This window comes from Scyliorhinus torazame, chromosome 22 (genome assembly GCF_047496885.1).
Source record: "Scyliorhinus torazame isolate Kashiwa2021f chromosome 22, sScyTor2.1, whole genome shotgun sequence".
Classification (NCBI taxonomy): Eukaryota; Metazoa; Chordata; class Chondrichthyes; order Carcharhiniformes; family Scyliorhinidae; genus Scyliorhinus; species Scyliorhinus torazame.
This window is the reverse complement of record NC_092728.1, coordinates 95,476,677-95,490,496: the sequence shown is the minus strand read 5'-3', so window position 1 is coordinate 95,490,496 and position 13,820 is coordinate 95,476,677. Positions and strand designations below refer to the sequence as shown.

Below are 13,820 nucleotides of genomic sequence, written 5' to 3'. Positions count from 1 at the left end.
TTTTATAATCTGTGAATTAATATATCAACAACTCCAAGTACAACTAATGAGAAACCAGATCATACTTGCTACTATTGCAGAAGAGAAAAACTGCTACAAACAAATAGCAGACAAAATCCATGAGAAAATGTTTCAAATGCCAGTACTGATGGCAGGATACACTTGAAGCATTGACCCATCTTTCTCAGGTGCTGATCAGCTACTATGAATTTCTTTTTTTAATTTCAGATTTCCAGTCATAGTAGTGCTTTTAATTTTGTACAGATAAACATTAAGTTACCTCACCAAATTAAAATCTTAACATATCTCAGCCTTGAACCTACTCAACGACCCAGCCTCTACCGCCCTCTGCGGTAAAGAATTCCACAAATTTACTAACTTTTCAGAGAAGAAATTCCTCCTCATCTCTGCCTTAAAATGGGCGACCCTCCACTCTGAGATTATACCCTCTGGTCCTGGACTCTCCCACAAGGGGAAACAACTTCTCAGCATCTACCCTATTAAACCTCCTGAGAATTCTAAATGCCTCAATAAGGTCACCCCTCATTCGTCTAAACTCAATGATTACAGGCCAAACCTAGTCGCCTCCCCTCTGAAGAAAATTCCTCCATACCCAGGATCAACCTAGTGAACCATTTCTGGACTCTCTCTCATGTCAGTGTATGTTTCCTAAGATAAGGGGACCAAAAATCTGTGCACAAAGGGTGACAATATAACAGGTAGTGAACTCGCCAACATTGAGGGCATTTAAAAGTTTATTGGATAAGCATATGGATGATAATGGCATAGTGTAGGTTGGATGGCTTTTGTTTCGGTGCAACATCGTGGGCCGAAGGGCCTGTACTGCGCTGTATTGTTCTATGTTCTATGTTCTAAAACTGTTCACAGTATTCCAGGTACGGTGTAACTCGAGCCTTGTATAGCTTTAGCGAGACTTCCTTGTTCTTTATACTCCATTCCCTTTGAAATAATAGCCAACATTCCATTTGCCTTCCCCATTACATGCTGAACTTGAATGCTAGCTTTTTGTGATTTATGCTCGAGGACCCCCAAATTCCTGTGCTGCAGTTTTCTGCAGTCTTTTTCCATTTAAATAATATTCAGCTCCTTTATTCTTCCTACCAAAGTGCATAACTTCACATTTTCCGACATTATATTCCATCTACCAAGTTTTTGCCCACTCACTTAACCTGTCTGTATCCATCTGTACACTCTTGTCATTCTCACCACTTGCCTTCCCACCTATTTTTTGTGTCATCCACAAAATTGGCAATAGTACATTCACGTCTCTCATCCAAGTCAATATATATTGTAAATAACTGTGGCCCCAGCACTGATCCCTGTAGCACGTCACTAGTTACAGGTTGCCATCCTGAAAATTCCCCTTTTATCCCAATTCTCTGTCTTCTATCAGTTAGCCAAACCACTATCCATGCTAATATACTACCCACAACACCATCTTATTAAGTAGCCTTTTGTGAGGTACCTAATCAAATATGGGATGAAGACCATAGATTGGTTGTCTCTAACCTGTTACACAGCTTAGCTGACATTCAATACTGGATGAGCAGAAACTTCCTCCAACTAAATATTGGAAGACCAAAGCCATCGCCTTGGTTCCCACCACAAAGTCTGTTCCAAACCTATGGACTCTATCCCTCTCCTTGGAAACTGAGAGAGTGAACAAGGCTGTTTGCAACTTTGGTGTTGCATTTGGCCCTGAGGTGAGTTTGGAATTACATAACTGCTCCATCACCAAGACCCTCTCCGTCTACCTTGTATCATCACCAGACTCTTCCCATGCCTCAGCTCATCTGAAAATGGTTGGGTTCAGCTTCCGGCAATTTCCAGGTAGAAGGGTGGAGGTCGTCGGCTCGGGCCAAACTTTTGATCATCTATCCTCCCAGCTCCATATGTAGCTCAATGTCAAGTGTTGTCCTATTTGGGATGTTTGGCTATATTATAGATGCTATATAAATGCAAGCTGTCATTGTCTAAAATCTGTGGTTCCCCAGAGATCAAAAATGTTTCTCTACTAGTTTTGAACTGGTTGAAAAATGGTTGGTCTCATTTCCTTTACCATTGGTCCAGATGTAATAATCTTGAAAAGTGCATTTTATTGCCATTTTCCCAAGTTTTTTGATGGAGGAGCACAGGCTGCACGCCCAATGAGATAATGGCCCATCGACATTTATGGGGCAAACAATCCCTGCAGATTTCAGGGTTAATTATTTAAAATGCATTCAAGGCTTTGCTAGGCCAGCATTAATTGCCTTGAGGAGGTGGTGAGTTGCCTTCTGGAACAATTGCAGCCTATGTGGTGTGTTACAGAGGGGGTTCCAGGATTTTGAACCAGCGACAGTGAAGGAACGATGATATATTTCCAAGTCAGGATGGTGTGTGATTTGGAGGGGAACCTCCAGATGGTGGGGTTCCCATGCAACTGCTGCCCTTGACCTTCTAGATGGTTGAGGTCGTGGGTTTGGAAGGTGCTGCCTAAGGAATCTTGGTGAGTTCCTGCAGTGCATCTTGCACATGGTACACACGGCTGCCACTGTGCGCCGGTAGTGGAAGGAGTGAATGTTCTGGATAGGGTGCCAAGCAACAGGTTGCTTTGTTCTGAATGGTGGATACCTTCTCGAGCGTGGTTCGAACTGCACTCAACCAGACAAGGGGAGAATATTCCATCACACTCCTGACCTTGTTGATGGCAGATGGGCTTTGGGAAGCCAGGAGGTGAGTTACTCACTGGAGATGCGTCCTTGTGATTAGTCCACTACGGTGCCACAATCCTGGCAGCAGACCTTTGCCCTCTTTGACCTAGGGACAATCGGTACACTACAGAGAAAAGTACTCGCAAAAAAGATGAAACAGCAGGCAACCAGAGTGCGTTAAAGCTGCAAATACTGCTTTTCCAAATTAAAACTGGAAAATGAAGAATTTTGAACCATAGCATTTAACTTGTTTTTCCTCTTTCAGATTTTGTCGGGCCTGCTGTGTTTTTTTCAGCAATTCTGTTTTTAAACCAGGGAAGGTAACAGCATGAGCCCCAAGTCATTTACATAATAAAGATTTGCACAACAGGCGGATTGAAGACGATTCACACTCCAGCAAATAACTGCAACTCACCTAATGCTTGACATTTCTGCTCTGCTCAATAAGAGAGACAATTATATTAACTACATTACTTCATTAAAATTAAAATATGGTGGCATGCGGAGCTTGCACCCCATCAGAGGGAATCATGGCAGGGCATTTCTATGTCCTATGTACACATTAACAGTGAAACAATGCAAAATTAAACTGCACAACAATTCTTTGCACCCTGAGCAATGTTTCCCTCCCGGCACAAATGTGACAGTGCATCGCCAGAGCACAGACATCGCATGTCCGCCAGTGCACTCCTTGTGGAATGAAGTGCAATAAGTGATTAAAAACTGCTGCTGACATGTTAACAGCAACATTTCACTATGTTGAAACCTGAACAGTTTTGATTTCTTTTGGCAACAAGCTGCCTTGTTTTGGCGAGGGAGGTGGAAAGAAATGCAGATTCACAGAAACATCACATTCATCAGGTTCGTGCACCGCTTTTGTGTACTGTTAGCTGGCTACAGTTCACATGTATGGATTGAATTTTGATGCAATACATTTGAACATCCTCCGCCCTCGAGGACTCGGTCAAATTGTTGAGTTTCTTTGAATTTTCCGGATGGACACCTCACTCAGCAGACGACAGCTGCCCTGGGCCCATTAGAATCGCAGAATCTATCACTGGGAGGGTAGTTTCTTTCAGGGACAGGCTAAATAATATTCCTTGCTTTTCCATTTAAACAGGGATGCAGAGTAGCAGTGAAATCCAAGATAAGAGACGTCTCGCAAATGATGAGGTTTCGTAGGATTGGATCGAAATCAAGTTTAAAAATTACAGGGGTTGGGGGGGGGGGGGGGGGGGAAAGAGAGAGAGAGAGAGAGAGAGAGAGAGGGGGGGGAGGGATCTGATGCAGGCAATCACAGAGCCAAAATGAATAACAGATAGGCTAACAAAACAGTTGTATGACATTGACCGGAAAAGGACCAGTGTAGAAATAGCTTCATATAAAACCTCAACTTCGAAGGGCTCTAATTGAAAAATCTCATGAACTTCTTTCAGATAACAAGTATATAGTTTACTTGGACATAGAAATGTCCCTGAGAAAAGGTGTTGTAACAGACAGGGAGCAGCTGCTTGATGGAGCATTGTGAGGTTGGTGTATGCAGCCAAGTTATTTCTAATTTACATGAAGACCAGGGTGTAGAAGTCAATTCCAGACTTTTCCAGGAATTTGCAGGCACAACATTCAAATGGCAAGAGCAAACAGGGTGGAGAATGCAGTGAACGATTTGTGGGAAGGCTTAAATCAGCTGTGAAATTGCACAAGGGGTAAATCAAATTCAAAACTGCTGAATGCTGACTGGTAAACCAAGTTTATAAATCACAGAACATGGAGTCTTCCAGAAGCAAGCAAGAAACAATGACTTGTAACTTCCTCAGAGTGGTGATCTCTGGCGGATTGTCACTCTAGATGGATTTGCCCTCGCTGGGATTCTAAACCCCCCCCAATCTTCCTCACTCAGGCTGAGTGAGGCAGGAGCAGCAAAGCACACCCCAGCTGCACCAGCGTGGAGTAACTGGGGCGCAGAGGGGTAAGAAATGCCCCCTTTATTCGGCACTAGCTGCCTTAAAGTAGGTGTTTAAATGGACAAATGAAAGGTAAATGGTGTAGTGGGTCCCGTGGGGGGTGTTGTGTGTGTGTGTGTGTGTGTGTGTGTGTGTGGTGATTTGGGAGGAGGGGGGGGGGGGGGGTCCCATGCAAGGCTGGGTCTGGATTCTTTAAATACTCACTCTGGAGTTAGAAGTAATTGTTTTCCATTCTAGCTCTTTCAGAGTAACTATCAGGATAAAACTGGCAGAATCATCAGAAGTTAGCGATTTTGGGTTTCCAGCCCAGCCCAATTGTCCAGAAGAAGATAGCACATCTGGGCAATTGTCGGGTAAATCCTGACATGGGAACTTCCTAGAGGGATTCCCCAGCACATCACTGGAGTAACCGGCAAATGCAAGGCTGCGGAACCAGGAAATTGCAGGCTATTAGGATTGAATACCCCTTCCAATATTAACACAACGTGGTCCAGCAATGAAAAATGGATACATGGAGCCAGAGCAGTGAAGTAATAAGTCAACTGAGGTCGGCTGAAGCTTTATGATGCACAAGTTCGAATGCACTGATAATATTAGACAACTGTGGGGAACACACTTTTTAGCAAGTGATACACGTGAGGAGGGTGTTATGGGCCAGGGTATAGAGAACCCCAAAGTGTAGCATGGAGTTCACCTGACCCACAACTTTTAACAGATTGTGGTATGGGGAGCACACGGCCCACTCTACAGGTGCGGGTACAGCAAAAATGGAAAAGTATTTTTTTTAAGCAAAACAATGTTTATTCTATGAACTCAAGTTAACCTTTTAAAACATACAGTGAACATCTTAGCAATAATTAATTCAAATACAACCCCCAAAGAACACAACACCAAGTAATCCGTAAGCTGTCCTTTTAACATCCAGAAGACTTTTAAAAAAACCTTTAAACAGAAGCACATCAGGTTAAAGTCGCTACTGTTATTAGTTTTAAATCACCAGGATCGATTTAGTCTTTAGATTACAGAGAGACTCTAATAGACCTTCTGGCTGTGACTGCAGCTATCCAGCTCTGAAAACGAAACTAAAACACACCCTGCAGCAAACAGCCTAAAACGAAAGTAAAAAGCTGACAGACAGCCCAGCTCCACCCACTCTCTGACATCACTGATAAACACCCATTTCTTAAAGGTACTCTCACATGACAAGGGTGAAACCAAAAGTGACACAAATGAGTTCAAGTGTAAAAGAATGAGTTTGAGGAAAGGTTACAGAAACTCAAGCTAAAACTATTTGTGAAAAATGAAAGGTGTATAAAATATTCAACTGTTTAAGTAACATGAACACACCAAGTGACGCCAATAGCTCCAGGGGACATTGCATATTAAATGTGGCATTCCCAGTTTTCATGCAATATTATATCAACCATGCTCCAATGAGAACATTTGTTATATCTAGAAATGGCATTGTGTCAAGACCTTTCAGTATAAGGGTTTCATGCCTGGTCTATCATATTCGTCCACAGCGTGTATTACACACAATAGATGCTATTGTGTTCTCTTATGGCTTTGCTTTTAAAATATTAAACTTTTATTGCAACTGGAACCACCTCAAAGTTTTTTGTAAAAACAACAAAGAATTTATTAAATTCAACATTTAATTTTTCACCTCTCAACTGGCCTGCTCCAGCCCCCCCCCCCCCCCCCCCCCCTGCCCCAATGGCCTCCTCTTCAGCTGCGTATTTTGTAACTATCTGTTTTGCTTTGCCTGAGATGGTTGTTTCCTGTTGGGAGACCACCCACCTTCAGCATTTCTGAGAGAGAAAGAGGAATTTGGCATTAATCTGCAAAATCACACTTCATTTAGTTTGACATAGGATCCGCACAGGTGAACTATGTGATACACATGAGTATTATTAATGATGCCTGTAGCACACCCAATAAACAGAAACAATAAGCATCAGTTTCAAGATGTAATGCGAGAGGAGGAAATCTGCATCCAATTATAATTCAATGGTTCACTGCACATCATAAAGGAACCAATCAACCACACAACACAAATTATTACAGGCACATCTCTGAAAGTTCCAGAATATGTAGTCGCAAAAATAACTCAAGCCTGGAAGCATGGGTTTACCTCCATTTAATCCCTCTGCATACCATCCCCTCTGGCAGAATCCCAGCTCTGAAATCACTGAATATGATTCACTTTAAGTTATTGCTTGTACTTGATGTGAAAAACAAGTCTGGCACAGTGGTGTTTTCACGTTCTCCCCATGTCTGCATGGATTTCCTCGGTTTCCTCCCACAGTCCAGGGGCGGCACGGTAGCACAGCTGCTGCACAGTTCCAGGGTGCCAGGTTCGATTCCCGGTTTGGGTCACTGTCCGTGCGGATTCTCCATGTTCTCCCCGTCACTGCGTGGGTTTCCTCCGGGTGCTCCGGCTTCCTCCCCAAGACCAAAGATGTGCAGGTTAGGTGGATTGGCCGTTAGAGTCCAAAAAGGTTAGGTGGGGTTACTGGGTTACGGGGATACGGTGGAGGTGTGGGCTTAAGTAGGGTGCTCTTTCCAAGAGCTGGTGCAGACTTGAAGGGCCGAATGGCCTCCTTCTGTACTGTAAATTCTATGATTCCAAAGATGTGCAGGCTAACTGAATTGGCCATTCTAAATTGTCCCTTAGTGTTGAAAAAAGATGTGCAGGTTAGGTGGGGTTTATTAGGATAGGGCGGGGCTGTGGACCTAGGTAGGATGCCCTTTTGGAGGGTCGGTGCAGACTCAATGGGCTGAATGGCTTCCTTCTCCACTGTCAGGATTCTCTAGATTCAAAGCATTCCCTCCCAACATGATGATCCATCTTACGAAAATGAAATAAAGCAAACTCCACGGGACCAAACTGGAACAGAGCGCTTCACGTTCATTGTAATTATCTGAGGCAACATCAACTTCTCATTCATTCTTGCAGAGGTGGGTGGCTCAGTTAAGAACTTCCAGCATCTTTAACATCTGATTCCTGTGGTTCAGTGGTCTAGCCAAGTCTTTCTTACATTGGTCAGATTTTAAGTTGCGATTGTTGAAGTGCAGTGAAAGTTAAAGAAAATTATTTTGCCCCATTCACTCTTTTTGTCCCCTCCCTCACTCAAGATGATTGCATTGTTTAATATGCTGCGGGATTCTCCGATATGCCTGCAGCGCACACACGCCCACGGGTTTCCCGACGGTGTGGGGGTGGCACAATGGGAAACTCCATTGGCTGGCTGCGGGAACGGAGAATCCCACGGCTGGCAGGGGCGCATTGCGTCTGAAAACAGGGCTGGCGGAATGGAGATTCCCACCCATGGACATTGAAACAAGCAAGCAAGTGTCTGTCATAGTCACTTAGCACAAAGTTGCATAAATGAACTATTCTGGTTGAAGATAACATTTTAAGCTGGAAGTACTTACACTTCGTCCATCTCTACATCTTCTTCATTCTGAGGTAATTGAAGGTAAGGATTGTCTGAAGCTGGTCGGAACTTGTAGCCCGTCAAAGAGAAGAATACGAGTGTGGCAAGTTCATCTAGGAACTAAAATTAATAGAACCTTGATCAGAAATAATCGTATGGATTTTGGTTCAATGAATGTGGAGTTCCTGAATTCCTGTAAACATGGTGACTAAAGTTGCACTTTCACTGAAGTTTGTGTTCTCAATCCAGGAACTACATAAAATACGTTTTTTTCTAAATTTTAACAACATAGAAAGGAGAATTTATATAAGTTAATATATTCTCCAAAAATTCAAATTGTCCAAACAATTAAGTTCTTTGGTAATTAAAAAAATGCTATTACAAAGCAAATGATTCCCACCATTACGAGATCAGCAGTGTCCCTTAAATATTTTCCTTTCCCCCAAATGCTTTGTCCTCCCCATTCCACAGGTTCAAGGTCGGCAATTATCTGATGTGCATGATTTTTACTCAAGTTTAATAATAGATTTTGTAATGCTGTTGTGTTTCTTTTGAGCTTTCTGCTTCACAGCGTCTTCAACAGAGGCCTGGGACTAGTCCCCAATCTGTAAGTTAAGGGAAAACAAGTTCCAAATTGGGAGATTGGGCAAAATAATTATAGAAGGAACTGTATATTTATCTTAAAAAAAGGGTAACAAAAAACAACCCTCTCTTGATTAAGACAAATGGGAGAGCTGGAAGATAGCAGGACACAGCAGAGGCACACAATGGGGATTCAAAGAATGACCATGTCAGTTGTGACTCACACTCCCTTTCTGCAGGAACCTATAATCTTACTTTGTAAATATTGGTGACAGTTCTCGCTAGTCTCCTGAATTAAAAGGGTCTCTTCTATGGATGTATGGAATAGGATCCAACAACCATAATATGAGGCTCTGTTATCAGCGATGTCAGTCATAAGGCAAAGTAAAATTTTGTAATTAAACTAACCATAGGAAAATTTAATTAACATAATTCAGGAAGGCATTGCTTTTAGCAAAGCAACTACATCCTGCAAAATTGGTTAAAGAGAAGGCAATCATTTAAGAGCCGCATTTCCAAATTAACCTAATTTATATATGGAGATAAAATGAGTTGAATTTTTAAAACATGCGGGCGATACTTCTGTTATAATAAGAGGAGCCGGTTTTGAATTTTGTTTTTAAATTTAGAGTACACAATTATTTTTGTTCCAATTAAGGGGCAATTTAGCCTGGCCCATCCATCTACAACTCACACCTTTGTGCTGGGGGGGTGACGCAGTGGTTAGCACTGCAGCTTCACGGCGGCGAGGACCGAGGTTGAGTTTGCACATTCTCCCCGTGTTTGCGTGGATTTCACCCCCACAAAGGATGTGCAGGGTAGGTGGATTGGCCACGCTAAATTGCCCCTTAATTGGAAAAAATAAATTGGGTACTCTAAATTTTAAAAAAGCTAGAGCCACCCCCCTCTTCAACCACCAGCTGCAATTCCTGCTCAACCTGCACTAATAATAATAAACATGTTCCAATAGTTCAAGGGAGTGAAAAAAAGAGAGGGGGGGGGGGGGGGGAAGGAGATCTAAGTTTGAATTGAGGAAGGTTTGGGCAGAAATGTGGGGTTTTGCCTGCGTTTTTTGAGTAGAGGGTTTCTAACAAGCGTCACCGTGAAAGCCAAAGTTAAATCATGGAGGGACTTAAATCGGACTAATCAATTAAGTATTGTGTAGTGTCATTTGCACTAGTTTAGAGCTCTTTTTTATTAGGACATTATTAGTGTTTTTAATAAATAACAAGTTTGTGGTTGAGCCAAATCCCACGTCTGTGTAATTTTATCCTTTATGAAATCCTCAAGTCGAGAACCATCCGTAACGGGAATCAGGAGCGTGAACCTATTAATAAAGAAGACGGTGAAATGGATCTCGGAATCTTCATAGACTCAACATGTCCACCCATTGTACACTAGCAATGAGCCAAGCCAATGGAACGTTGAAAAATATCACCAGAACAGTGGAACGCAATCAAAGGAGTTACAATCAAAACTGACAGCACTCTGGTCAGACGCCTTGAACCCTGCCCAATTCAGTCAACAAAGTGCTGAGGAGGCACCTGAGCACTAGAGGCAGTGCGAAGAACTGTGAGGCCTATCTCCTTGCGTCAAAGACTGAGCAAGGAAGAAAAACTTGGTCTTTTCTGTCTTAAAGGAAGTTGCCGGAGGGGTGATCTTGTTGAGTCACAGGAGACATGAGACAGAATGGACAAGGTAAATCTGGATAATTAGAGAGTCCAAGACAAAAGAAACTACAGGTTTAAATGAACTAAAGGTCAATTTAATGCTGGTCTCAGGAATGTGCTGCTTCACACAGAATGCTCAACACTTGGAATAGATAGACTAGTGAAGCCAAAAACCTTTAAAATCAGTGAATAAATAATTGGATGTTACAATAAGTGCTTTTTAGGCTCTTTCTGGATGGATAAACTAAAATTGGACAAATGCCCTGTAATGATCTTCTGATCAAGTAGTAAAATGCAATATGTTTTCACCTCCTTTCCCATTTCTTTTGATTCAGTAGAAATCCTGTACAGCTTTGTAAAACAAGTCCATTTTCTTTTGATTGATTGAACCTGAACTGCAATAGTAAGCATCCTCATGGCTAATTCAGCTCCAATCTTGTATTACAAAACCGAATGCAGCTGGAAAGGTTTTGAGGGGAAAAAACAATTAACTTTGTTTTGGAGTGAGTCAGGTCAGATTATGAGTTTACTTACCTGATAGAGCCATTTCCACTGGAAAGGCACAATGATTTTGATCAGAATTGCTATGATCCGTGTAAAATAAATGTAACAAACAATCTGAAACACAAAGGAAGCATTTTAAAACAGCAACATGACAGGCAAACTTTGCTGAATGTATATTTCAACCTATGTCCTCATTTAAATACTTTTTAGAACTTTCTAATTAGTAGAGTTATTGATGACAAATGGGGTACCACAGGAATAGCAAAGCTTGCCACCATCCCATTGATTCGGTCTACACCTCCCGCTGTCTCAGGAAGGCAGACAGCATTGTCAGGGACCCCTCACACCTAGCCTTTGCTCTCTTCCAGACCCCTCCATCAGGCAGTAGATACAGAAGTCTGAAGACCCGCACATCCTTACGTAGGAACAGCTTCTTCCCCACAGCTACTGGAGTCCTCAGCGACTCTCCCTCAGTTTGATCTGTTCCCTGTAAAACACTATTCACGATGCCCTATGCTGCTCTTGCTCATGTATTTGCTTTGTTCTGCACTATAACCAATCACTATTTGTCATTGTACTACTTATCGATGTAGTTTGTCGATTATTCTTTTTGTCTACTGTGTATGTCTCCCTGGCCGTAGAAAAATACTTTTCACTGTACTTCAGTATATGTGACAATAAACCAATCAATCAATCAAAGTTGGGGGATTAAAAAAAAGAGTTGCAACTTTTCAGACAAATTAGGAACGAGAAGCTAACTGTTGGACCTTACACTGGTGGGTTTTTTTTTTTAAAGCTAAATTGCAACAATGCATTTCTACCAGAAAAATCTTTTTTCATTTTCAGTATATCTTGGGAGCTCTTCCTAAAACTATTCTGGAAAGTAAGTTAAAGGTCACAATTTCTAAAATCTTATTAAGCACTCAAACCAATTCTCTTCTCTCAGGTATCTAGTTAATAGGTGAAGGCTTACAGAAAGTGAGCATGTCGACATTTACACTTCAATGGACTTAAGTACATGGAAAATGTGTGCTGACATACTCCCAAGGTTTTGTCTGCTAGTTCTGAGTTTTATAGCATGAGTTAATTAGAGCAGATTGTAACATTCATGCCTACTGAACTTATATTAAACCAAGAGCTAAGACAGGCAGTGCTGTTACACCAGTGACAGATTCAATAATAAAGCAGCTCAAAAGGTGCTTCAGGAATCTCAAGTATTATAAAATTCAGTGATAGCCAGCAAGCAAACTCCATGGGGATCCAACTGCCTTATAATAACCATGTCTGTGCTAAGACAGCTGGGAGTATAGAAGACGAGAATGTGACTGTCTGGCTCAACACAGATGCTTGGGTAGATCAAAACAGTTGATCCAATTCTGAAATCTATCCCTCTGAAACAATTGATGGGGTGGGGCTGGTAATTGAAACCTAAAAACGGATGGGTTTCAGACAGGACAGACTGGAAGAAGCAAGAGAAAAAGAAAGAAGGTTAAAAATTTCAAACAAGATGTGATGAGGTGAGCAATCCACAGCTCGTCAGGAGGGTAAATCATATAATAAAGCAGCATAATCGAGGGGCCAGATGGCCTACTCCTGCTCCTAGTTCTTATTATGTTCTTATAAACGTTTCAAATAGGCTGTGAGCTATTATTTTCACAAGCTGGCTCCTGTCATTCACGTTTCTCTAGCCTCAGGAATCCCATCAGATAAAAGGCGTAAGAAGGATGTATTCGGTTAAGTGTTTTTACCGCCATGCTTATGGCCAGGCGGAGCAAGAGTGTTTCCACCAGGTACAGCAACCTACCATGTAAACATCCCAACATCCAAGATTTTGCCCCAAACTATCTAATGCTGACACCCTCCCTCCCCCACAACAACCAGAATCTTGATCTGTCAGCTTCCTGTCACCATGATCCACCCAATCACCACATCCTGAACTGAACTAAAGTTCTCCTTACTATGGTCTTTGCTGGAGCCTTCCTCACCTGGCAAGCAGTCAAACCTGTCAGCTGGCTGGCGACCAGGAAAAATACCCCACCTTTCCAGGCCTTCCCGACGATAATTCTTACCCCAGTGAAAGTTAGAGCCATGGTGTTAGTACTTCTTATTTGAGTGCTTACCCTGGCACCATTGTTTCCCATCAGTCATACCAGCAGGATGAGCTGAAACTTACCATAACATAATAATGTCTGAAGAGCTTCAGTTTCGCCAAGTTAACTGCAGCTGCAAGACAACGGAAAATAATTATATGATCCGAACAGGAATTAAACTGAGAATCAAACTAGTTTTGAGGAATGTCCTACTACATTTTTCTTGTCCGCCTATTTACGTGGATGATCTGTCTTGCGAACCAGCATTCTGCCTTGCTTACTTTCCTAATAAGCAATCAAGACCCCTAGCAAAAAGGTACTACCAGAACTGAACAGAATAGGAGAAAAGGTGTATTTTTGATCCTAAAAAACGATAATTATAGTGGAGAGGAAGGCTGAAGGTAGAGTTCAACAGTTTTGAAGCCATAAAGTCATACAGGCAGGAGTCCATTCAGTCTATCAAGTGCATGTTGACTCTCCAGTCCAGCCTGTCCCATGCCCCCACTCTATCCCCAAAGCCCTGAAAGTTTATTTCTCTCAAGTGTCCATCGAGCTTCCTTTTGAAATCATGGATCGTTTCTGCTTCCACTGGCCTTGTTGGAAGCCTGTTCCAGGTCATTACATTTAAAAAAAGGTCTTCCTCATAATCCTCCTGCATTTCTTGCCCCCAACCTTAAATCTCTGTCCCCTAGTCCTTGTGCGGTCAGCTAACAGGAACAGCTTTTCTTTGTCTACTTCATCTAACCTTTTCAAAATCTTGTATACCTCTATCTAATCTCCTCTCAATCTCCTTTGCTTCAAGGAGAGCAATCCTGTGGAAAGGAATAAATTAGGGTAGGGTGTGGAATGTGTATTT

General features: G+C 42.2%; 1 protein-coding gene across 3 annotated transcripts in view; it reads right to left on the bottom strand.

Moving 5' to 3' along the window:
• gpr107 (G protein-coupled receptor 107) overlaps nt 1-13,820 on the bottom strand; it is a 132,079-nt gene that overhangs the window by 24,030 nt on the left and 94,229 nt on the right. For 2 of the 3 annotated variants that reach the window (XM_072488662.1, XM_072488664.1), the window contains exons 15-17: nt 13,048-13,097; nt 10,905-10,988; nt 8,117-8,238 (exon numbers count right to left, since the gene is read on the bottom strand). In XM_072488662.1, the coding sequence (XP_072344763.1) occupies nt 8,117-8,238; nt 10,905-10,988; nt 13,048-13,097 (256 nt within the window). Of the gene's footprint in view, nt 1-6,392; nt 6,490-8,116; nt 8,239-10,904; nt 10,989-13,047; nt 13,098-13,820 lie in introns of those variants that run through there. The other variant, XM_072488665.1, reaches the window with a different exon arrangement.